The following is a 25,547-nucleotide window of genomic DNA, read 5'->3' as shown; positions in this document are numbered from 1 at the left end:
CAAGAGCTTTGATGGACTCTGCTGTGCAAGTAGACCTTGTCACTAATCTGCACATTAGTCAATTAATAATTCAGTAACAGCAGTAGGCATCTAGAAGGGCACTCAGAGAGCACAGACCTCTGCCAAGGCCAATGTCAAACACCATACATTAGACTCAAATTCAATGTGAATGATCCAGATCTTCCCCAAATTTAATGGCTTCTTCTCTGGTCCATGTCCCATCCCAAGTTGGGTGTAAATCTGCTCAGTACTTTTTGCGTAATCCTGGTGACAAATAAATAAACCAGCAAACAGACAAGTGAAAACATAATCTCCCTGGCAGAGGTAAATATAAGCACCAGGAGTGAATCCAACAGTGCATGGCATCTTTACAAAAATAGAAAACTTCATTCTAAAGTGCAACAAATTCACCTAACGTAACCCAACATTCAGGGTTAAGGACAAAAAAACATACAGATGACTGTCTTCAAAGATGTCAGGAAATTGTAAGAAACCCAACAAGCGTAGCCACAGTCCCCCAAAATGCACCAAAATGGTCACATGAATTGTCTGCATTAAGCAAAATATGCCTACTCTCATTTATTTGATGTTTTACATCTTCATAACCACTTTTTTTTAAAGACAGTACTCTTTAGAAATACAGATCCTTCATGCTGTAATGAAACATTTACTGCCAAGAGGAAAAATTGCACAACACTACCTACCTACCATAGCAGACCTAAAACATAAGGAGGCCAGAAGACACATGAGCCTCACAAACAGCTGAGAAGCAACTATTTAAGGTGCAGATGAAGAAACGATAGGAGGGATAAAAAGAGAAAGGGAGACGTTTGGCTTGAAGTGCTCTTATAGCAAAATATTGATCAAGAACTCTGTTCAAGAGACAAAAGCTCGATGCTACGAACTTGAGGCCACATTATTGTGCAGTTGCAGCCCACACACCACAGCCATCTCACTGTTGGCCTTTGCAAGACTGATGAATGGATTACAGCACTTCAGAAACAAAATATAAATAAGAAAGCATGCAAATAAGCTTTAACCATGCTGCTAGGACATTAAATTAAAAAAAGTGTCATTAAACCTCATGGTGGACACTAAGGCTTTCATTTGGCAATCAACAGACTGATTATTTTCTAGATTAATCAGATAATTCTTTACTGTATAAAGTGTCAGACAAAAATGTAAATGTCAGAAAATAGAGAAAAATGCCTGTGATGATTTCCCACAGCACAAGGAGATTTATTTAAATTGCTTGTTTTATTTGACCAGCATCACAAAAATCAAAGATATATGATATATGACAAAGAAGAGCAGGAAATCCTCACAATGGAGAAGCCGTGAATGTGGCATTTCCACTTTAAAAAATGACTGGAATGATTAATCCATTATCAACTAATCCTTACAGCTCCAATATACACAGCAGGGGTGGAATTATTGATTTTTTTTCATTATTAATCTGCTCATTATATTTTTTCTTTGATTAATCGGTTACTCATTATTTCTATGAAATGTCAAACATGAGAAAATGCCACTCACAATTTCTAAGAACCAGTTTCTTTTGTCTGACCAACATCTTAAAACCAAGATATTCAAAAGCAGCAAATTCTGATTTTATTCTGCTTCTTGCATGAAAAAAAAAGACTAAAATGATTAATGAAATGGCCACTGATTAATTTTCTGTCAGTCAACTAATCAATTAATCAACAAATCGTTTCAGCTCTAATACACAGATCTACTTAGAAATGTCTCAACCATATTCCTGCTTAATTATGAAGCCAGCTGTATTAAAGAGTGTACATGTACAGAAATAATTTTGGCCAACTGAACTTGTCCGACGTTTACAATCCAGCATGAACAGTCATATGCAGGGATGCAGAATGGTGAATAAATATAGAGTGCCCCGGTTATAACAGCCTCATGCTGTTGCCTGTCTGTCAGGGAGAAGAGGGGCTCCAACAGTCAGTAGTCAGTAGGTGTGGGTCAACATGTAGGTGGAATAGGATGTATGTGTGTGTGTGTGGGGGGGGGGCGTTTATAAGGAGGACAGATAGGGGTGGCTGCTGTTGACTCCAGCGCACTGCGTCCCTCATCAAACACAGTGCACCAAAGGGTAACTGACACTGTAACCTTCACTGGAGCTATGACGTCTGCATTATGGCTGGTGTGTAGGCTGAGTGCCACCTTGACACACTGCCCTGCACCTTGTCTGCTCACACTTTAGCTAGTGTTTAGATAGCTTTATACCAACAAAACTGTAGTATCGGACATGCATTCAATGAAAGGAAAATTAAACCCCTTTTGTTTCTCCTATTAGCATATTTTTGCTCCTTTCCTTTGCATGATTATTGTATGGGCAGGGGAATAGTTGAAGTGCCCTGTCTGTGCATTAATTACTTGCCAGTGGTTGATGGCAATTTTGGTGGTTTAGAAGTTTTAGATTGCTCTGCTGATGCATTTATTTTGGATTCCACCAGATTAAGAGCACTGGGCAAATGCAGTAAATGGGAATGTGGGAAACTGTAAAAGTGTTACAGAGTAATAGAGGAGGCTGAGAGAGAATAAAAGAATTACAATAAAAAGAAAGTGAAGAGGTAAAACATAAAATGGGAATGTAAAGTCTTAAAGGCTAATACAGCAAAGAGAACAAAACAATTACAAAGCTATACTAATGTGTGCTCACTACAAAAAAAAATACACTTGAAACATTTGAAAAAGGTGAAATAGGGGAAGATGTTGAAGTGGTAACTGAAATACAGTTACTGTACTTGAAAAAGTTGAGTAACAGTACTGAAATAAGTTAAAATTTCAGTTTAACACTAAGTACTGACTGAAGTTGACTGAATGCAAATCCTTAAAGTATTATTTAAATAACAGTTAAAATGGAGGAGCTGAAAGTGTCACTTTAAGTGTGAGCACTGATTTAAGGTGAAGTAGCTGAAGTGAAAGTGCCAAACGAGTTGAAAATTCAGTCAAACTTCAAGCACTAAAACGAGTTGAAATGCCTGCATGTAGAAATTTAAGCTTGATTTACTGTTGTACTTTTAGTGAACTGCTTTAGATTATTGCGGAAATGTGTAAAATGCAAATGTGAAGTGTTATAGGGTAATACAGGGGGTCTAAAATGAGAACAAAAGGATCCTAAAACTGTTGAGTTCAGTGTGGGGAAAGCCAGTGAGGGATTTTAGTATTTATACACTGGAAAAAAACACTTAAGCTCAGACCTGTGTGTCAGTTTGGTTTCACAAGAGAATCTGTGGTGTTTCCTGTGGGACTTTTTTTTTAACCTGGAGTTTCCCCATTCCCATAAGTTTGGTGAATTCCATTTTTCATGCACAGGTAGTTTTAGAACAAGCAATAAAGTTGTGAAAACCCAACTCTGATCGCCATCTAAATTATATCTGTGTTACCGTTCCCTAAACAGACAACCCTTTTGAGAGCAGTGACAAGGTCGAGTGCAAAACAGGAAAACATCACTGACCAGGTGATTGATTAAAAAGCACAAGGTGAAAGAACCCTAAATCACAATGAGAGTGAAAGCCAGCAGCCTGGAGGGAGGGAGTGAAGTAATTAGGTTAAGTATCAATAATCCTTTCAGCTCATTAAAGCACCACAGCTCCCATTCAAGCAAACATACAACAACCCTATTCCATTATACAGGACAATATAACCTACACAGAGCATGAACACCTGGAATGATACAGTATAACTTGCCATTGCACTTACATTTTTTACTTCAGAGAGGACTGAATGAAGTGTGGGTTTAATCTTACTGCAGTATAAAACTGGTTTGAGATGTTAGTTTCACGTCCCTGTAGTGAGATAATGAAAGTTAACTGTGTGGAAAAATTAGATATTAAAGCTGAACCGATAATGTATTGTCAGTGTGACATTTTTGATTTGTTATTGATGCAACATTGTTGGTAAAGCGTTTTATTTGTACCATAAAAGATGGGGCATCCTGTGAAGTTAATGTGTGTCTGTGTGAGAAGGAAAATGAAAACAGGTTATGTGGGAAATACAGCTGTGTGCTTGCTTGTGTGTGTGTGTGAGTGTGTCAGTTTATCTGTGTTTATATTAAGTAAAGAAAAACTAGCTAGACTGGTGCAGAGTCCACAGCCTGAAGGAAGAGTGAACTTGTCTTGACTGGCTGTATTGTTAACTAGGACAAGATGATGGCAATACGTCCACTGGAAATGCATACAGTGTAGGCAAGTATTGACAACACAGTATGCCATGGTGGCTTGAGTGTCTGCCCCCTTAAGGTAAACAAGGACGAGACCCAACCTCCTGCACTGACTGCTCACATGCATGGATTTTGGCTGCAAAATCTTGCACACATACATCTTGATAACCCAGAGGCAACCTGCAAGGGCTCTTCACTTATTAGATCTGAACTCAAAATTACAGTGATCAAAGTGACTCAGAAAGTAATTTTACATTGATTTTTTTCTCTTCTTTTCCTGTCTGGCATGGTAACAAAAATTAACTTGGATTTAAAATACTGGCACTGTGAGGACAAGAAAAGCCAAAATATCATATTCAAGCGAAATCTTGTATACAGATCCATGACTAAAATATTACAGCTGCTTGCAATATTATTTGTATCTATACTGAGAGCTTCAGCTCTCAGCAGACCTTCCCAGGGCATGTTAAATGTAAATGTTATTGATGTTTTGCCTATGTGTAACACCACAATTACGCCCGTATTTAACAATAACAAAGGCAGCATTGAGCTTCCACGCAACAGGCAGACTGGAAAAGGCATTTTAAAGACTGTAACATGGATTAAATGTAAAATCCACAGCTAACCTTAGTTATTTAAATGCGTCAGGTATTAATATTGGTGCAAAGTAAACTGCGCCAGACTGTGCTCAGCCTCTTACCCGTTTGTAGTCCAATCGGATTCAGACTCAAATGTCTTCCCCAAAAATAACGTCGGGTAAAATGTTTATTTGGTGGTTATTTTCCACAAAGACGCGTTGTTGGTCTGATATACACTCGACACTACCTGGAAGTGAAAGAAGAGTGAGAAAAAAGCGCGTTATCGCTGAATAGAAATAATAAAATCGAAGCAAGCAAATAAACAAAACGTGTTACCGCCGAGGAGCGAAAGAAAGAACAAGCGAGGGGGTCTGCCTGGCAGCTGAAATGTTAGCTGCAACTAAATTTGCTCGGCTGCAACACACAGCAGAATAACAGATAAAAAAAAAAAATCAGAGGCAGGGCAAAATGGTGAGGGAGGAGTTGGGAGAGAGGGAGCGTGTGTGTTTGCCTACGTTTATTAGATAACATTTGGGGGGGAAATCAAAGTCACGACCAGGTCACGACATGAAGGTAGGCTGCCGTGAAGACGTCTCAGGTAGGTACACCTTACATGATAGGCATGTGTGCATTATTTTACACACATGCAAGGCGGATCAAAGACGTCCCTTTCACTATTACTGACGCTCAGTGCCGCCAAGATATTTCACCCTCTGTCAACCGGGTCAGATTAACGATAGCCAAAAAATCCAGCCATAAGGTTAGATCAAAGTGCGTGCTGTCATTTTAAGGATATAATTTAAAGGCTAACTCAGTTTAACTGTATTTGAAATATCTGGATAGCGACTGGGCTAAAGTGACCCGTTAAGAGTTAAAATAGCTAACGTTAACTAACGGTCAAATTTTTAAACTTAACGTCCGCCTAAACGAAAAATTCAAAACCCGTTCAGAACCGTACACATGTAAACCACGGCGGTGATGTGTGCATGTTTCTCATCATTTTAGCGGTTTAAAACATAAAAATGACACATAAAGTTAGTATTTGTTTTCGCTTCTTACATGCAGATGACAGCCAAAATATGCAGGTAGAGGAGCGCTCTTCAGTTGTACCACCTGATGCTAGTAAGTTGCTTTTATACCAACATCGTACATCCGGTCACCGTATGATTTTTCACAATAAAACCAGCTAGCACACTTCTTTCATATTTATCTGGATAGACAATAAGTACCACTCTGATAAGGCACCATTTATTAGGGGTTTCTAAACTGTAATCCTGGGTTCTGTTATAGGTTAATCTAAAACATGAAATGAAGTTAGCCAAGCAACATGCTTTCTAATCAAGGACCAGAGTTAGGCTACGTGGTTGCAGTAATGGTTTTATACTGTATGTGCCTTCTTGTTGGGTTTTCCGTTTTTTATATTCTAAATTTGACAGAAACAAAACAATAAACAACAAATCTGACCTCAGGATTCAGGGTTTTCATACTTCTAGTCTAAATTTAAACAAACACTAAAACTTAGTTTTCATATTTTAGCAAATATGATGTAGACAAATGATGGCATATAAGCATATCATCCCTCAAGCATTTTTTGCAATGCAACTGTACTAATAAAAAAAGTAATCCCTCCTTTTAAAAATCCAAAAACCTCCTTAAAATTCTGAGCATTTTCAGTACATTTCAGAATAATTCTTCAAAATTTAGGAGCAGCTGTCAAAGCTGATCCCTCTATTTAATCATCCGAGGATCAGACTGAAAAATGGTTCAAATCCTATCCAACCAAATTTAAAAATAAGCTGTGATGTCAACTATCACCTCACTATCTGAGACTACCTCTCAGGAAGCTTTGATTTCATTGAAAGTACTTCAGCGCCCCCTGCTGGTGTTCCAGAGGTTTGCAAGTACAACACAAAAGCATGCAGTCTTTTGTGCACATGATCAGACAAAAGAACGGGCAGAGAGAAGATATTGGGGTATGGCACAAATAAAAAAAACAGTTCAGTAAATGTAAAAGGATTTTTATATAAAAACTGAGACATGTGACACATTCAGTAATTTTACAATATTAGTTAATGCAACACATTGAGGTATCTATGAAAATTTGATTCTCCTTTCATATCACTTAAGAGACACTTAAAAACACAGGTACATTGTAAAATGTACACATTTCGTACAAGACCAACATATAGCTAGTTTATCACAAACAGTAGCATATTTTTTTTTAAGATAAACAAGTATTAGATTGAAAATAAAAAAGAGTTCAGATGTGTTTAAAAACCAGGAGAACAGTCTAGAAGGCTTGTGTGAACATTGAAAGGTACAGGATTGCAGGTAGCTACAGCAGCCTTTCTTTCTGTTAAGAATTCCATCCATTATCCATTATGAATGTCAGTTGTGGAAAAGGGATACAATCAGTATCAATAAATAAATTTAGCATTTCAAACAGTTCATGTGAGAAAAAAAATAGTGGAAGGCATATACTAAAAATAGCTTGGATTCATTAACAACAGACAAGGCCGAACATGGCACACTTAGTGTTAAGACTCTAATGCTTGTTCCCATCACTACCATTGTTCCACATTGTCCATGTAGTCCTCCATGGTACTATTCTCATCCAGATCCCACCATTCTGGGAATAGCACTTCTGACTCCACATTGTCTCCACCAACCTTCTCCCTCTGCTGCTCTTCAGTTACAACAAAGTGGCGGTCCGGCTGAAGGGGTGCTTCTGTGGGTTTCAGCTGCCTCCCTTGCTTTGTTGTGAGCCTTCCACGGAGCCGCCTCCTCTCCTGCTGCCGCCTCTCTCTGGCCTGCCTGCGCTCCTGCTGCCTCGCCACCTGGAAACGCTGCAGGAAAAGATCACGGGCGTACTCATACAGCTCTACATCCCATCGGTTTAGTTGGCGGATTCTGTGTTGTGTTTCAGGAGGTACGTCAACACTGGAGGCGCGGGTGCCGTTGAGCTGTGTGAAGGGTGCAATGAACTCCAAGTTGAAGGTTCGTTCAAACAGGTACTGGGTCTTACGCTGGTACTCGGTCAGCCCAAAGAAGGCCATGCCCCGTAGGTTACGTTTAGCGCTCTCCAAAAGCACTGCCCAGCGCTCTTCCTCACTCATGGCAGAGACATTGTAGCAACCCACTAGGCTTAGGTCAGCCAGCATGCGGGTCTGCCGGTTGTTGGCCAGGTTGTAGGGGCAGTCCATGAACTCCTGCAGTGAGCAACCTGACCAGTCGTCTCCTGAGTAGCAGCTTGGCAGCTCAGACAGTGTTGGTGAACGTCCATCACACACATGTAAGGAGGCTTTCCATGTGGCACCACGCTGCACATGACGCCACTCGCTCAGGTAGCGTGACACTGGGTCCCTTAGGATGGTTATATAATAATAGTTCCTACTGGAGAGAAAAAGAGAACATTAGGTCTGCAACAAGCTAACTCAAAAAAATCTCAAGATGGCAGTGTGGCAGTTACTGCTTAATGTAAAAAATTACAAAATATTCAAAATAGCATTTGGATAAATAGATGCAGCTGACTATAAGCAGTATGTACACTAGGGAGAACAGGGGGTGTTAAATAAAAGAAACTCATTTTAATTTAGCTGTATCATAGTTAAGTGGTTCTGATTTACAAGGGGAAACAGAAGTCCTGCAATTATGTGGTCTGTTTATTTGCCGTGTGGACTAGAAGCACTTGTGCACGACGTTTGATGCTGATTTTCTTTTTCAAAATCTCACAGTACATACTCAGAGATCACGTTAAAACCAGATTTTGACCACCTCTTCCTTGTAGTGTTAAAACAAATTCACGCTGAAGATGAGGGTAAACAGCTACATCAAATTAACAAATAAACAGATAAAACATCGAACAGGTCTTTTCTGTTTCGTTAAATAGATATGTTAACAGCTGTAGTATACATATAATGTCAAAACGTCTGACCTGTATTACACTTTAGTTCACTTTGTTGCATACCTGCAGTGTATACATTTATGCAAAACTGAGGACACAGACTAATATTGCCGTTTAATGTACTGCTGAATCGCCTGCAGTTATATAACCATTATTATGAGAAATGTAAAATGATTATATGGTATCCGTCCGCTTTCACCAACCTGGGCATGTTCTTGGGAACCTCTCGTGAGTCCATGCGTGACGGCACACAGCTGGTCAGCTCAGTCCAGTCCGCATGAAGCCCGCAGCTCCAGCCGGTGGAGAAACGGGAAAAGAGCCAGGTTTCCTTTTTACCTGGCCGGTAACAGGTACATTTCTTTTGACCTGCGTGGCACTCGCACGGCCTCTCCAGCTGAATGTTCCGCACCAGGTGTCGACCAAACGTCGTGCCACCCGTTTTTTGAATGTGCAGAAAAACTATAACATCATCCCCTTTTATGTTGAAATCTACAACACGATTTAAATCGGCTTTGGTGAAGTTGAAGCGAGGGACAAAGCGGACCAGAGCGCCGTCTTCAGCAATGTATGGATCCTTTGGGAGCCCGTCTTGGACTTCGTTGCCACTACTCCGGGAACCAGTTGCGCTGCCGACCTTCAACCAGGATCCCACCTGGTGCAGCATCTGGCACTCGGACCTGCTCGGGCACATGTACTGGACCATAATGACGCCAAAGAGCAACACCATGAGCAGGACGATCAGGAGCCGGTGGTGGCTGCTGCTGCTGGATTTCTCATCCATCTTCCCGGGATGGACAGAAAAACATCACTCAGGCAGTCCAGACCCCTGCCTCGGCTGGGGCACCTCGGCAAATCGTATTTCTATAGCCGCTAAATAACGCGAAAACAATAATAAATGAAGCTGCTAGCCGCCTAACGTTAGCTAGCCAGAGTACTGTGTCGGCGACTGAGTCACACAAAAACGGACGATAGCGTATTTAATTTGGCTAATTTTGCTGTATTATGAGCAGCAAAACGTACTCATTTTAGTACTCACGGTCTCTTTTGAAATAACAGATTTGTTTTACCAGTGGTATTAGTTACATAGTCTTTGTTGTAGCAGTAAATCCGTGCCTTCAAGAGCCAGCGATTCTTGACCTTTCTTCCCAGCAGCCTCTGCGCTGAATGTGGGAGCGAAGTTACGTCACCGTGTAGAGTCCTGCTGCCCGCCCAGAGCCACGGGGAAACAAAGTCAACTTACCGACCGACGGGAGATTTGCTACCATTTATGTACCTGTTAACTAACGATAAACAAAGTAAACACACATAAAATGCACAGTGCTTGCTATAATGTTTATGTAAATTGGGCGTGTACAACGTCGAACTCTCACCGCCGAAATAGCTCAGTTGGGAGAGCGTTAGACTGAAGATCTAAAGGTCCCTGGTTCGATCCCGGGTTTCGGCATTTTGATACCGCGAACAAACTCTGTAGTTTCCCGTTGTACCCCCCAGTCCTGGAGGCGGCGTTAAAGCAAGAATAGAATACTGTATCTCGTAAATTAAAAACACAGCAGTACCGGGTATCTGGTCAGCGGCTGTTGTTTTTACTTGTTGCATTACAATATATTGTTATTATGCAGTAATGTCTTATTTATGTCTCATGAACCCAGGTTCTATTACAGCAAAGTGTATAGTTTATTAATTCTAATAATGAAATACAAAACAATACATATTCACTATACAAATTAGTGTGGGATAGCTATACATATAGATATACAACATTACTCTGTCCTTTCAAACTGGCCACATGTTCTCATCTACTTCTCACATCTAGTGCCTAGATGTGGAGAAGAGCGGGAGTGGGTGGTGGGCTTATTATTATTTATTGTGCTATTCTTTTCCATTGATGATAATGATAACAGCCAGTGAAGGAGCTTAGCTCTTTTTTTTTAGAGCAAACACCACTGGCCATTTGCCTAGGCAAGCACCTGGTAACATGATGGCTGATGGCCAGGTTTTATTTGTCAGAATAGGGAGGATACTTTGGTTTATTACTGACAAGGGACTCTGTGCTGTTGGAGTTAACTAATTATTACCTCCAGCAACGATGACTAACTTCCTTCTTTAGAAACCTCCGAATATCCATTTCGTTGCGGTGGCGCTCATTTTAACCATAACAAACGTTGGTCAGTACCGTCACTACCCTACACCTATGCAGCGTAGCAGTGAAACTGTGGAGTGGATTTTTTTTTTTTATTAACACGGGCATCTTCTCGGCGAGCAGACAGACTGTATCAGATTCGCTGAAGCAGCGCATCGCCTTGATTTCCTGTTCAAGGGAGCAGCAAAACATGGACTGGATTTTCGTTGATATCGGCTTTCTCTCAGCGAAAAAGCGGATTGGATTGGTGTGTCGCTTGGAATTTACACTTAATTGATAGAAACAACCAGAAATATGGTTAACTATTGTTGACTCCACCCAGATTGTTTGGGGGGGCTTAAGGATATTTTAGGGGGGGGTCAAGCCCCTCTAAAATGGGCCTAACATCGTCCATAAAGTAGGACATAATTACACCGCTGGGCATTTCATTTTATGGTTATTCTGTATATTCTATATTTAATTTTAGCTTATTTGTTACTTACTTTATATTTTATATTTTTATATTATATTTATTATTTTATATTATAGTTTCTTGTGAAATATTATCTTATCTCTAATGATGGCGATGGTGACTCTTCTTTGGTTCTGGTTCCTGGGGATAGTGGTAGAGTGAGACCTCAGCGGAAGCTCCTCCTCCGTTGTGTAACGGTCGGAATTCAGAGAGAGTAGGTCGGTCGGTCCCCGCCCTGACTTCTTTAAATACCCACCATCCCGATGAACAGTTTAATGGGACATTAATGTGGGGATGTGCTGATATTACATGGTATCTAAATATTTTTTTACAGCGTGAATACGTTTACTGTTTAGTTTCATCTGACTTCTAACATGGAGCTGGACCGGCGGCTGTTGCTGGCCCACTGTGCGGCTCACGCCCTGTCGATCGTGGCTGGCTTGCTCGTTGTCGTGCCGATGGCTCTCAACGGCTCCGCTTTCAAAGGCCGCTGCGCACTCTTCTCCACCGGCTACTGGAGGACCGAGAACCGGGCCGAGCTGACAGGACAGGCTGGAGACGTGCCTCACCTGGTGGTGCAGCAGTGGGGCCCACCGGCAGCCTGTCAGTTCGCCACATTTGTCGGTATTTTCACGGTGCTGTACGGTGCAGCGCAGGGATGGAGGAGCCTCTTTTATCTGCACGGACGACATGACGAGTGAGTCCACTGACACAATCTAAACAGCAAATAAACAGAGGTGGAAAACTACAGGACAACAACACAGTACATGTACTCAAATACTGTAAGAACAGTCTGAGATACTTGTACTTGAGTATTTTTTATATTTATAATTTTACTACACAACATAACATTTATTAACCTCTTACTTTTCAATTTAATATTTTACGGGTAAACACAGGATAAGTGTGTAAAATAAAACATGTTATTGAAGATTAAAGCAGTGTTTCTCACAACTTTAAAGACAAACAGCTCCACCAAAAAGTGAAATCCCCTCAGGTGGTTTGATTTCATTTAAATAACTGTTTGAGGCCCAAAGAGGTAACAGAAAACTCCATAAACATTAAAAAAAAATTGAGTAGCCCAGCTTTATTTTTTGGTTTCCCCTTTTATTAAGCATCACAACCCCTCAGATTTATCTTGTAGCCCTCTCGACGGGACTGACCAGAAAATCCAGCTTAAACTACCAAACTATATGTAAAGAAAGTAAAATTCCAGCTCGACCAGCTACATCTGTAAAACGCACCTTTTGCATGGAGATATCAGGACTAACACAGTAATAATGTTATACATAACAAAACATTTCTCACATTTTCTTTTTTTTCTGTAGAGCCAGTACTTTTACTTAATTTAAGTACATTTTGCTAAAAAATTCTACTGTACTTTTAACTAGTTGGACTTTGAATGCAGAACCTTTACGCGCAATCAAGTAATTGAACATTAATGCATTTAGTTACGGGATTACATCTTTTGTTTAAGAAATGAAAATGAACTGTGTTAAAGTGCATATTAATGTTTCTCACAGCCCGAGATGGTATCTTCAGATGCTCTGTTTCACCCAACTAACTGCACAAAAACAATGATACATAACAAAGAAAATCAGCATAGAAATACTCTCAGAGTACAATCAGAAGGAATTACCTTGGACTCTGAGAAATATTCATGTGAACTTTTTCACAATTCATTTGCGTATGATGAGTCATTGGAGCTTTAATTATGTCAAAAACTGTGATGCAGAAAATGCTATTCATATTTTCATTTAAAGATGTCACCATGGGATTTGGCTTTTTTGTGATGGGCACTTTTAATTGTTTTCTAACATGTTATAGACTGGAAAAAGAAGTTGATTAATCTAGACAATAATTAACAAAATAATCGATAATGAAAATAATCATTATTGGCTTTATAACCGAAAAGTATGTGCAGTATGTCTAATTTGTGTATTGTATGTTTGTGCCCAGCACCCTGTTTTCGTCCTTCCTGACGGTGCTGCTGAGCGTGTGTGTGCTCTTCCTGTCTGGAGGGGCCAGTGTTATCTTGTCTCTGGGTCTGGTCTCGTGGTGTGATACCGTGACTGATGATAACACACGGCCATACAGGTTAGTAGTCTGGTACTACCAAGTCTCTTTGGTGCTGCGCTCATGGGTCATTGTACTCTAGTGTGGCTGGGAATCCTTTCTCATCCCCTCCTTTGTTTGTGTTTAGCTGTGCAGAGTCCCAGTCTGTCCCACTTTACCTGGATGTGGACACGTCCTCCTTCTACACAGACCTCAATCTGGCACAGGTAGGAGTGCTTACAGTTGCACGCAAACACTCACATTGTGAACCATAGATAGCCAAGGTCACACCCACTTTTGAGACACAGTGCTGGGCTTTTCTGACTATATTTCAGGCCTTGTTTGTATTCAGTAGGCCATTAGCTCTCCTGCCTTCACTATGTGTATAGATATACAGCTAATGCTATGTATGTTAAATACACAGGGGATCAACTGATCAAGGTTCTAGTGAAGAGTCGCCACTGTTTGTGCCACTCACCGTTGTACAGTGGTGTTACAGAGTGAGATGTCTGTTCAGTCAAAATCTTTGGCTGTACACAGACACTCACTGCACATGAACCAGAAAACAGAAAAACTTAATTTTAGTGCTGCTTTGTGTTTTATTTTTTTAAATTCTACTCCGTACATAAACTAGCCTGATAATCAGACTGAATTCCCATTTTGTTTTGCTGCATCATTCAGTCTTACATTGTGTTCATTTTGGTGTGGGAGGAGAGTGATTTTGTTTGTTTTTATTTATTTATTTATCTCACCACGGTCAGTCAGGAGCAAATGACGTGTCCTTCCCACTGACATCATTTTCACTTGATGCAGAGCCTGTGGTAGCTGTTGCCAGGAGAACTTAATATAGCATCCATTCCATGGATGAAACTTCTTCTAACAAAAAAATATGACATCCTCATTCTTAATCCATCCAATAAAACTCTGATTTGTTCTTAACATTATCCAAACCTGTGAAACTGCGGTCAGTAAGCATAACAGCACCCCTGGCCTTTACTTACTGTGCTCATACAGCAGCTGTTAAGTTTATTCTGAAGTTTTTTTTCTGTCAGTTAACTGTAAGATTGACTCACACCTTGTGTCCTCAGGTGTCTCTGTGGTGTGTGACAGCTCTGTGGTTGGCTCAGTCTATCCTGGCTTTCCTGCGGCTCTACCACTCCCACAGCCAGCACATCAGCGGGCCTTGTCTTCCCCGAGAGAAGGAGCTACTGCTGGGACACAGCCCATCAGACAGCATCTCCCCCTCACCTCCACATCCTCCAGCAACACCCACCATCTTAGTCTGAGAGTGAATGAAGTTGTGGTATAAGGTGTTACACATAACTCCACTATGTTAATGAAGTTTAAACCTTTTTCCCCCTTATAACTACAGATAATCTCCATTCTACAATTATTACTAATGCATGTAGAATATGAATGTTTTAAGTATGGTTTAAGACATACTATTAAAGCTATCTTTATATTTTGATATAATTCAGCATCTTACATAATAGATTTTGACCAGTAGGTCACATAGGAGCATATATATATATCAGATGATAAGTAACAAGAAATTGTGGAGCAGGCAAATGCCAAAGATATCTTTGAGGCGGTTTGTCCTTCAGAGAGTACTTGCAAGTTTATATTTCAATTGTAAAGCAGGTTAAAATACTTTGATAACCAAATTTAAGGGATCCTTATGTTTTTTTTATGGTGGTTGTTTATGGCAAACTGTGAATCTGTGGCCGGATGATTTTTTCAGGCCCAGCTTAAAAAAATCCACTATCAAACAGGCTTTTTTACATAATGAAATGATGTTTAAGAAAGGCCAGCATCACTTTCATTATATTGCACTGCCTCAGTCAAGCACCCATTACCTCAATGACACCACAACTTAGCATCAGTTTGTGAGTCACAGAATTAAGCATCCTTTTTTCTGATAAACACTAGTTTATCTTAACTCAAAACTCAAAAACCCATTTCTAAAATCCTTAAAGATATTCTATGCCCTGCAAATTGTAACTCCTGGATTTCCCGTCCAGATCACTGGAAAGTCGTGATATGTCGCGTTTGTGTCATATCATTTAGAGCATAATTAGATAGAGAGAGCTGATAGAAAATCGATAGATGCATGATTTTTTTTTTATCTTTAGAGTTCAAAGAAAATTAAAGGATTTCAGAACAGCAGTATGTGTTGTCGAACAAGCTGCTTGGTTTTTAAAACCCTGCTGGAGCATATTTTTCAAAAAATCTGTGGCTTACTTCTGTGACTCGGTTGTAATGGTAACACATATGAGGCACAAACTGGGACTATTCTCAACTTTTTCTTGGTACAAAAGGGATTTTACAGAAGAAAAAAAATGCAAAGAAAGATACACTGGATAATTAACCAGATGTATACAGTGATCTAATAGCCACAGTGTTATTTTCAAGCTATAGCTTATCTTTGTCATTTGACCCTTGTGAATTAATACAGTTTATTCAGATGGTGTTTATCCTACAGTCTGATTTCAATATATTTAAAATGCATGGTTGTTTACAGTTCTGCTGGAGTCTAACATTTTGCACAGTTGTGAGATGTCCTCATCAGGGAGAATACATTTTTGTTTACATGTTCTGAGTCTAATATTCAGATGTAGCACTGAGGCGCTTTTATTGTGAAGCATGTGGTGAGAGTGTGACTGAGCCACCGTGTATGTGAAACAGGCTCACTGTGTGAGCATGACCTGAATGTTCTGTTGTGTAACAGAAGAATGGCTACTGACCGTTTCCCTTCTTGTGACGATTTTTATTATGATGCTGTTTGTGTGGACACAGTCGCTCTCAGGGCGTTAATGAAGCAGTCAAATCTCCTCTAATGATCCATTTAAAGTCTGTAGAGGATAATTATAACAATTAGGAGGTAAATGTTCAACAAACTCTGATAGTTTCCTAATGAGAGAGATTTGTGCGGAGCCCAAAAGGGTCAGTGTAGAGGAAAGAAGCTACTAACTTTGCTGAGTTTCTGTAAACAAATGATTTTAAGTTGTGTTTAAACTTCTTTCTCTTTGACCCAAGTGGTTGTAATGACACACAAACAGTGGAGCAAGAAATCTGAAGAAAACAGAGATGAGTCAGCATTGTCACTGGAAACAAACTCTAACATATGAAATGTTTTTGTATTATACCCGATCGTGATCTTGCTTTTTACCTCTTATATCTGTTTGTGCTTATTCATATTCATGCTTTTGCATTTGTCTTGTTCATTGAATAAAAATCTTTCCATTATGAAAGAATGTTGTCTTGACTCATACATACTCAACAAAGTGGATCCATATACATCAATATTGACTGGATGACTTTTAAAATATATCTGCAACTGGAGATTATTTCCATCATCAATTAATTTAATGATTGATTAATGATTTGGTCTAAAATGTCAAAAAAAAACAAACCAAACCAAACCAAACCAAAAAAAAAAAAAAAACAGTGAAAAATGCCCATCACACATTGACAGTTTTCCTTTATTATTGGTTAAGTTGTTGATTTTTTCTTTTTTTTCTGTTTAATCATTTCAATCAAATGCCAATAAAATAATTAATTAATTATTGTTGATTTTTTTTCTTGCAGCTCCGGAAAAAAAAGACAAAGAGAAAGCCCAAAAAACGTGGACCCCGAATCAACATAAGATGTAGTGCCTTTTTTTCGCCGTTTGTGGCAGTAAAGAGTTCCCCGAGTGGTTATTCTGCCAGTAATTAGACAAACGAAGAAGAAAACGAGCCAATCAGAAACCAGGGCACCATATTGAACCATTGTTTTGAGCCAAACATTTGTTCTTTTACTAGTTTGTTTTTCTGATTAAAGAAGCCACAGCTTGAATAAGAAGACCGAATCCATCCTCAGACGGTAACAATGAAGCTAACGGATATCAAAAAGTTAAAAGTGGCGGAGCTGCGGTCCAGACTTAAAGAAGTTGGGTTGGACAGTAAAGGACTGAAGGCTGAGCTGGTGGACAGGCTGTGGACTGCTTTAGAGAGAGGACAGAGTGGGAAAGACGATGAAACGCGGGTCAAACTACAACATGACAGCTCACCGACACCTTCAGCACTGACGGAGACAGTGGAGGTCCGCACTCCGCCCTCATCACCACCGACCGAAGCGTGTGTTACTGCACCACATCTCCCAGGCCGCACCAGAGAGTATACGGACATCGGTACACAGACTGAGACTGATACCGGTGTAACTACACTCCAACACGGCTTTGAGTCTGTTGCGGAGTCCGTGACGGGGTGTCAGGCTGAGAGAGGAGAAGGGGATGGTCCTGGGGAGGACAGGAGAGCTCTGTCATCAGAGGAGACGGGAAGGGGGAGAGCTTTCTACGAGTTCAAAGAGGAGATACGATACAAAAGGTAATGCAAGCTAAACAGTAGTTAGAAGCGTTGTGAATAAACACCCACAGAGGAGATGAAGTCGTTGATTGGCTTCAGGTTCAGTTGAAAAAAACACTTAAAGCAGATTCTGTGCAAAACTTTCAAGAAGTAAAAGTAAAGTGAGGATTCTTCAATCAGACACAGCGGGAAACAACATTTTCATAGGGTTATCTGTCTGTCTGTCTGTCTATCTTCACAACCAGAGCCAAATCACCACAACTTCCACCGGACACAGAGGAGGCAGAGGAGAAGGATGAGGATAAAGTCAGACTAGATCCATGTGAGTCTTTGGACAATACTTTCTGGTGGAGAAACCTGAAACAACCCTCCTTTAGCTACAGTATTTTGAACTATGATAAGTTGATTTTGTCGAGAAAGTGATCCCAGAAGATGCAGTGTCATGAAATAAAATCTAAAGTCATAACAGCAGCACACAGGCACATTCAACCTTTCTTTGTTATTTCCACAGATGACAGTCACCTCCATTTTGAGGTGGGTCCTGATGGATCCTGTGGGCAGCCGCGGTTCTGGGATCAGTTCCCCTCACTGTGGTCAGGCTCAAGACTCACCCACGGGGTTCTGCAGGGCAGGGTGGGCTTTGAAGTCAGGCTGGAGAGGAAGTTGTTGACTGCACAGCTAGAAGAACAAGAGGTCATGGAGCCTTCTGGTCTGAGAGTGGGCTGGTCACTGGCCGACACCTCTCTGCTGCTGGGTAAGGTTTATCATCATTTCATCCTGTTTTCCAGTATAAATTAAATGAACAGTCACCTTTTCTAGAGATGTTTTTGTTCTTGGTAAAGTGCCTTTAATGGCAATGTGCTCCTGTATTCTCCTCTGGTTTTCATTGTGTCTCACACCAGGTGAGGATGAACTCTCTTTTGCTTATGATGGGTGCAGTAAAAAAGTGACAGGTGGCAAGGAGGAGGAGTTTGGAGAACCTTTCTCAGAGGGGGATATCATTGGCTGTTACGCTGTGAGTTGTAGTTTTCGCCTAAGTTTTTCTCAGAGAATCTCTTTAGATTCTCTGGGATCTAGTTTTAGAGTGTTTTCTTTCATCTCAACTGTGTATGCATGTGTGTTATGTTTACACCTGCACACCCACAGTCTTTCTCTACAGATGGTGCCGTTCAACTGTCTTTCCATAAGAACGGTCGTTTCATGGGTGTAGCCTTTTCCCTGAGTGCCTCTGTGCTGCTGGGTCGTCCCCTGTTTCCTCACGTGCTCTGTAAGAGCTGCTCAGTCAGACTCCTCCTGGACCCCACAACTCCTCCCTGGTACCCCAGCCCTCCAGGTTTTACACCTCTGGCAGCTCTCCCTGCTGGGCAGAGGGTGCGCTCTACACTGGGCCCTTCTTCTAGAGCACAGTGTGAGGTGAGAAACATGGTTAATAGCTGGGTTTCCATCTAATGTATTTTTCCACCAATGAATTTAAAATGTTAATACTTCTTAAAAACATACATATAAACCCATCCACCCACTTCAACTTATTGAACACAAAACATCAACATAAACAAAATAAATTAAAACAAAAAAAAAAATGTGAAGGATGGAAATGTGGTTACTATGAAGGTCATGCCAACGTATATTGTATGTGTATTATATAAGGGCTGAATGGCACAATTATTATTTTAATTTTGCTCTTCCTCCCTGTAGGTGTTGTTGATGGTGGGTCTTCCTGGTTCTGGGAAGAGCCACTGGGCCAGGACTCACATGAAGCAGCATTCAGAGAAACGTTACAATCTGCTGGGCACAGAGGAGCTGCTCGCGTGTATGATTGTCAGTCAAACCTCCAGCCTTCACTTGCATGTCAAGGGATGATATTCAGCTTCTGACCAACTGATCCAAATACATTTGACCTGTATGTGTTTGTGTGTGTAGAGTGGTGGACAGAGGGACAGCAGGCTGCGGCAGGCCTCTCAGTGTCTAACTGATTTAATCAAGATAGCTGCTCAGACTCCTGGCAACTATATCCTTGACCAGGTAATTTTTCACGTGTCACTTTAACTCTGAAAATTCAGTTGTAACATTGTTGACTTGTGAAACTGACTTGTTTACATTCACCATTTTCTCTTTTCTCTTTGTCATCTGTCTCCAGTGTAACATCCTCTTCTCGGCACGCCGTCACAAGCTGCAGCTGTTCACAGGCTTCAGGCGGGTGGTGGTGGTGGTTTTTCCATCTGCAGACGAATGGAAAAGACGACTGGCACAGCACCAGACGAACAACAGAGAGGAGATCCCAGAAATCGCCCTACTCAAGCTCCAAGGTCTGACTCTGACTGCATTTTTTTATAGGATGTATAACGTCCCAGTGATTAAAAAGAGGAGCGGTCAGTGCCAATTTAGACCAACACAATGAAGTGGGTTAATCTGCTGTTGGCAGTTGATCTGAAAGGCATTTCTATTAGGAATGAAAACATTTCTCTGTTCTTTTCTCTCTGTGGGTAATGGGTTAAATTATGTATTGTAAATAGTTATTCTGTCCATCCATTTTCAGCCTCTTATCTGGATCCAGGTCATATTAACATAATAACAGTGGAAAATGAACCCTTTGGAATTATCTATATTTATGTATAAAATTGTGTTAAAACATGGTCAGTTGAACATTACATGGACATAATCTATGTAATGCCACTTGAATTTTGACCCCAGTGAGCTGCAGTCTTCCAGAGCCACAGACTGACCTGCTGGAGGATCTGCAGTACATTGAGCTGCCTCAGGACCAGGCACAGACGCTCCTGCAGGAATACAAAGACTGTGCTCGCAGACTGCTGCCCCCCATCCCCAAACAGGAGAAGAAGAAACCCCGACTTCACAAGAAAAGACCCCACCCTCACGGCCTTCCATCTTCACATAGGATCCAGTGGACTGGGATAAAGGGTCAGCATGAAAAATGATGGACAGGATTTTGGGAAACTTGATATTTGAAGATGATTGTTGATATGATTTCCATCTCTGTGTTTGCAGGGTGGAACGACCCAAGACTCAACATGCAGTCATGGAACCAGCACCCAAGATACGTGAGTAACATGCAGCTGTGAAATCCTACAAAACATAGAAAACAAACCAAACCTCACTGAAACAATATTTCTCCTTGGGGCAGTTACTTTATGTTCAAAATTTTCATTATGAAAGAAAAACTATCACAAGTGTCAAACTAATGTTACATTACATTTTAAAACTGCTGAAAGTTCTGGTTTAATTGATCCCGTTCAAAGCCTCAGCTCAGCTAGTAAAACAGCCTGTTCAAGTTGATTTCACAGACTAAACAAAATCACTTTGTCCTTTTGTGTCATTTACATTGCAGTGGAACGTGGCTTATCAGGACCAGAGCTACAGCTACAACAGAGACTTTGGTTACAGCGGTTATGAGGGTTACTGGTGAAGAAACCAGTGCTGCTACATTACCTGTGTTTACAAGGACAAAAGGTCTATTGATCAGTCAGCTGATTTAAAAAAAAAAAAAAAAAAAAAAGAAGCTGGCTAAATGATCAAGAGTACTACTGAATGTATGTTGAACTCCCTGCTTCGACCAATCAGTGTTTGTAGTATTTAATCATTTTAACACTAAAAAACATTTTTTAGGATTTTTATTCAAAACATTTTAAAAACTTTATAATTAGTTTTTACTGTACAGTGGAGAAATTAAAAAAAAAACAACAACAGTATTTTTGCACAGTTTTGACACCTGTATTGGTCAGAGAGTGCTTAAAGTCAAAGTGTGAATAAATCCCTGAACTTTAATCAAAAGGTTTGTGTTTGCATATTGGATCCTTGTCTTGGTGCGATCAACTGAATGCCAGGTCGCCTGCTCTGGTCTCAGTCTCCGTCAGGTTTCACTGTCTGATAAAGCAGCACAGCACCTTTAGCTGAAGGACACAGCTCTGACCACAGAGGGCTGCTCCTGTCCAGCTGCAAAACTTCCTGTAAAAAACATAAAGAACATAAAATGCCAGATATCACTCCAGTGTGATTAGATATTTATCTTAAATCCCATCACTTCAAACACAACTTGTGTGCCTACATCTTGTCATGAACTGTATTTTCCTTTCTGAAGTTGCTATGCAGACAATTATACATCTGTAACTACAGTTTATGTACCGTTCTGCTGAGGAAGACGATGTCTGTGGACTCGTGGGCCTCTGCTCCTCCTTTCCAGTACATCTTTCTGACTTCATCACGTGTCAGTGAGCAACTGAGGGCACACAAACACACTTTTCCTATCAAGAGATATCAGGACAACAGGCAAAGATTTCTGATATTGCCATGTCATGTCATTTAAAAATAGGTATGTTTGCATTTTTGACATTCTTAACTCAAACCAGTCTGTATTCACAGGCCTGACAGCGAGGTTACCCAGGGGTTTTGTTTTGAAAATCCAGAGAGCAAGAAAAACATTTTTCCAATTGTTCCTGATCAGGCTTTTAAATTCAGGTTAAAACGAATAAATGAACAAACAAACCTACAGTGCTACAGTTTGTTATCAGGTTTAAAATGGGAGGAAAGAGAACCTGACGTAGAACTCAGCACTCGGTCTTCCAGCGCTGGTGTGATTCAGAGCCACTCCCATCAGGACTGGCTCTCCAAGGCAGCTCAGAGGAACATTCACCTGCAGGCAGATGGACTTATTAATAAATATCTAATAAATAATCTAATCTAATAGTGAATCTCCAAATATGTTCAGGTTTCAAATGTGAGAATTTGTTGCTTTTCTCTATTTTATATCACTGTAAATTGAATCTTTTGGATTTTTGACTGATGCTCAGACAAAACAAGTGATATCACTCTATCACCAAGGGGCAGCGCGCATCCCTTTTGTCAGGGCCAAAAGGCCACGCCTTGCTGTTGAACTACATATTAACTAGACATTGATTAACAAGTTTGCAGTTGACTCTTGAGGTGTATGCAGACAAACGCACCTCGTCTCTGATCTCAGCGCACACAGACGAGAACAGCTCCGAGATGACAGCCTCCGGCCTCTGCTGCATCATGGCCATACTGACCTCCTCACACACCGCCTGAGGAGAGCAGTGATGGTGTAAACGACACATTGAGGACATTAGTGCCATTAATTCACTGATTTTATTTCACCTCACCTTTGGTTCTGGGTGTCCTCCAGGGATGTCCAGAAGCCCCCCTGCCTCTGCCACCCTCTGGCTCCTCCTGATCAACACCACCTGACCATCATCTGTACACAGGACAGCCCCCACACCCAGAGGTTGAGCCAGCAGCGCCAGAGGGTCACCAAACTCCACTTCTCCACGCTGACGGATCTCCACCACTTGACACGACCAGTTGGTTCCCAGATAGTCCTTGTAGCATGTAAGGCCGAGTCTCAGAGTGAGCAGCGGCCCGGTGTGTTGATCATCTGTGTCTTTATCAGAAATAGAAGAAAGTTCAGCTGCTCTACAAGCAGATGAAACTTGTTCCGGTGCACTAGCTGTCTGCTGGATGACACCATCTACATTTTCTGTCTGATTTCTACACCTGTTTCTTTGGTCCAAACCGTTCTGAGCAGCACTATGCAGAGGATCAGTGTCACACAAATCCTCCTGTCTTTCTCTGTTAGGCAATTTGCCTTCCTGATCCTCCACACAGTCTAAGGAGGAATGAGCACAGGACTGATATCTAGGAGAAGCACAGGATGATGAGGGGCGCTCAGTGGAGGCCAAGCAGAAAGAGTGTAGTCTGAATTTGGCCCCGTTGAAAAGCCACGGCTCCTTGGACACCCGCTCTGTCCACACCTCCTCTATGTGGCGCTCTAGAGCCAGATCAGTCTGCCTGTTAAATCTTAGGAGAGGAAAAAGGAAGTAAAACAAATTCATCAAGTCACTACAACTACCGATTAATGTAGAAAATAATATGCAGATTAACTGATAATAGAAATATCTGTTGGTTGCAGCCCTAATATAATGTGTGGTGTATCGTATTTATATGCTGTTTCGCACTTTCCTACCCTGATACAGCCATAGTGTATGTTCCTATACACCAGGGGTGTCCAAACTGTTCCACAAAGGGCCGGTGTGGTTGCAGGTTTTTGTTCCAACCAATGAAGAGCACACAGTTTGACCAATCAGCTGTCTGAAGACTGAGATCAGTTGATTAAATGAGTCAAGTCTGGTGTGCTGCTGCTTGGTTGGAACAAAAACCTGAAGCCACACGGCCTTTTGTGGAACAGTTTGGACACCCCTGCTATACACTGAATGTCATTAATGATCAAAAGGTTACACTTCTTTCCCCCCCAAATGTTCATAACAGGTTTGAACTGTAACATTTTTACATCTAACAAATGATTTTAGATCTGTAACTCTGTGGTTCACAGGCCTTGATTTACGTTTCTACCTTTCAGAAAGCTCCACTTGTACTTGAGACTGCAGCAGCCCCCTCCAGTCAGAACAGTGCAGCAGCACAGACACCTCAGGGTCCATCATCTCTTTGGATTATTATCAAAGTCTTCGCTTATCTCTTCTCTCCCAGCACTGCACTTCTGTAATGTCACTTCTGCATGTTCCCTTATTAAAATTACACACATAAAAATATAAACAAACCAAGAACGCATGCAAAAATTTGAATCTATAAACTTTTTTAATGATTAGCAGCTTATTAGTCGATTAAACATCACCAAGAATGCATATACTAACAGACATATTCATAACAGGCAGCAACAAACAGACAAACACAAGTACAAACAATGCTGGGAAAACGAGTAGATGATAAAACTAAGAATATACTTTATGTCAAAAAGGGAAAAAAGAATAACCAATGATAAAAAAGGAACCACTGGACAAACAGTAAAAGGCAAAGTGTAACTAATTCACATAGGAAATTATATAAAAGACACAACACAGGGAATATTTATCACAAAACATACAAATCTGTTGACATTTGAATGCAGAAATTTGCTGTGTACTGTAGGTGTATACTTCTCCTGACCTCTCCTTCTCCTCCTCAAACACAGACACACCAAGAGCACACACAGTCAGTCTACAGGTCTATAGGCTTTAATGAGGCGAGTGAAGAGCTGTAGTACTTTTGATAAATATGGTATGAACGCATAGCGTTTTAATGTGTTTATATATATATTTTTTCTCTACTTTTAACTGATTGACAGTCCTTTTATATGTATTTGCTTACATTTTCTGTCTGTATTCCTGGTATAAATTGTCTTGTTTGTACATGATGTTTCATGTCAGGAAGTGACAGCAGTGACAACAGCACCCACCAACTGGGGTGAAACCAGAAGTGCTGACATGTTGAAATTTTCAGCCCACAGAGCAGCAGAATGTGGTTTACTGTTTATTTTCAGGTTTAAAAAATAGTGAATAGATCATCCAGCTATTCAGGACTAGAGTTGTTCAGGTTTGAGAAAAGAGTCAACAGACAAAAGTGAAATGAGAGACACCTCACTGTGACAGTGCTGGTGCTACCTGCCAGAGGCTACTCAGTCTAAATGTTGTAAACTGCTGAACTTGTTAACTGATCACTAACTTTAATTCATCCTGGAGCTGAGCTCTGACCGCGGGACCACAGACTGAGTTCAAACCACAGATTCTCATGTAAAAGCCTCAAATGCCTCCAGTCTTCTGTGACGTGCAGCGTTTCTACAGCAGCTTGGACAAAGGTCACAATCTGTCAAATTTGGACACAAAAGGTGAAATGTCTTAGTTTATCTTACCTTACCAGGAGGAAGAGTCCGCAAAACAGAAACAATACTTTCTTCCTCTTGCTTTATGACTCATTGCACAAGGTGTTAATTATCACCACCCAGTGACAAGGAGCACGAACTGCAGTGGTGGAGGAAGTACAAATAAAACACTGTAAACAGACGCCGTTACCAGAGTCCTGTATTAA

General features: G+C 40.8%; 5 protein-coding genes and 1 non-coding gene across 13 annotated transcripts in view; 3 read left to right on the top strand and 3 right to left on the bottom strand.

Annotated features, from left to right (window-relative positions):
• mbnl3 (muscleblind-like splicing regulator 3) overlaps window positions 1-5,883 on the bottom strand; it is a 29,284-nt gene extending 23,401 nt beyond the window's left edge. For 2 of the 6 annotated variants that reach the window (XM_041047471.1, XM_041047468.1), the window contains exons 1-2: window positions 4,884-5,153; window positions 3,724-3,809 (exon numbers count right to left, since the gene is read on the bottom strand). The gene's annotated coding sequence lies outside the window, so the exon portion shown is untranslated. Of the gene's footprint in view, window positions 1-3,723; window positions 3,810-3,940; window positions 4,003-4,883; window positions 5,154-5,820 lie in introns of those variants that run through there. The other 4 variants (XM_041047466.1, XM_041047465.1, XM_041047469.1 and 1 more) reach the window with 4 other exon arrangements.
• An 886-nt stretch (window positions 5,884-6,769) lies between these two features.
• On the bottom strand, window positions 6,770-9,813 carry hs6st2 (heparan sulfate 6-O-sulfotransferase 2). Of its 2 annotated transcripts, none has more exons than XM_041048993.1 (2): window positions 8,869-9,813; window positions 6,770-8,154 (listed from the first exon to the last, which is right to left on the bottom strand). In XM_041048993.1, the coding sequence occupies exons 1-2, from the start codon at window positions 9,444-9,446 to the stop codon at window positions 7,326-7,328; spliced, it is 1,407 nt and encodes a 468-aa protein (XP_040904927.1). In that variant the 5' UTR covers window positions 9,447-9,813; the 3' UTR covers window positions 6,770-7,325. The 2 variants fall into 2 exon arrangements, with proteins under 2 accessions (XP_040904927.1, XP_040904929.1); XM_041048995.1 differs by having other exon boundaries at window positions 6,770-8,151.
• Window positions 9,814-10,036: 223 nt separating this feature from the next.
• trnaf-gaa lies at window positions 10,037-10,109 on the top strand. Its single transcript has one exon. It is a non-coding gene; the product is annotated as a tRNA-Phe (tRNA).
• Window positions 10,110-11,443: 1,334 nt separating this feature from the next.
• zgc:153018 (uncharacterized protein LOC767701 homolog) lies at window positions 11,444-16,545 on the top strand. Its single transcript, XM_041047386.1, has 4 exons — window positions 11,444-11,953; window positions 13,216-13,353; window positions 13,460-13,538; window positions 14,400-16,545. Exons 1-4 carry the CDS (start codon window positions 11,631-11,633, stop codon window positions 14,595-14,597), a joined length of 738 nt encoding a protein of 245 aa, XP_040903320.1. The 5' UTR covers window positions 11,444-11,630; the 3' UTR covers window positions 14,598-16,545.
• A 515-nt stretch (window positions 16,546-17,060) lies between these two features.
• Window positions 17,061-21,148, top strand: si:ch211-107m4.1 (heterogeneous nuclear ribonucleoprotein U-like protein 2). The gene is made up of 11 exons (XM_041048669.1): window positions 17,061-17,678; window positions 17,903-17,979; window positions 18,169-18,411; window positions 18,560-18,672; window positions 18,804-19,070; window positions 19,353-19,475; window positions 19,578-19,679; window positions 19,795-19,963; window positions 20,349-20,576; window positions 20,664-20,716; window positions 21,004-21,148. Exons 1-11 carry the CDS (start codon window positions 17,182-17,184, stop codon window positions 21,079-21,081), a joined length of 1,950 nt encoding a protein of 649 aa, XP_040904603.1. The 5' UTR covers window positions 17,061-17,181; the 3' UTR covers window positions 21,082-21,148.
• A 90-nt stretch (window positions 21,149-21,238) lies between these two features.
• On the bottom strand, window positions 21,239-25,426 carry nudt22 (nudix (nucleoside diphosphate linked moiety X)-type motif 22). 2 transcript variants are annotated; one of them, XM_041048670.1, is made up of 7 exons: window positions 25,372-25,426; window positions 24,039-24,208; window positions 22,793-23,486; window positions 22,616-22,714; window positions 22,208-22,305; window positions 21,798-21,891; window positions 21,239-21,620 (listed from the first exon to the last, which is right to left on the bottom strand). In XM_041048670.1, the coding sequence occupies exons 2-7, from the start codon at window positions 24,125-24,127 to the stop codon at window positions 21,516-21,518; spliced, it is 1,179 nt and encodes a 392-aa protein (XP_040904604.1). In that variant the 5' UTR covers window positions 24,128-24,208; window positions 25,372-25,426; the 3' UTR covers window positions 21,239-21,515. The 2 variants fall into 2 exon arrangements, with proteins under 2 accessions (XP_040904604.1, XP_040904605.1); XM_041048671.1 differs by having other exon boundaries at window positions 25,377-25,399.
• Window positions 25,427-25,547: the final 121 nt, after the last annotated feature.

Source organism: Toxotes jaculatrix, chromosome 10 (assembly GCF_017976425.1).
Source record: "Toxotes jaculatrix isolate fToxJac2 chromosome 10, fToxJac2.pri, whole genome shotgun sequence".
NCBI lineage: Eukaryota > Metazoa > Chordata > Actinopteri > Toxotidae > Toxotes > Toxotes jaculatrix.
The sequence above is the reverse complement of the archived record's forward strand: the minus strand, read 5'-3'. Positions and strand labels throughout refer to the sequence as shown.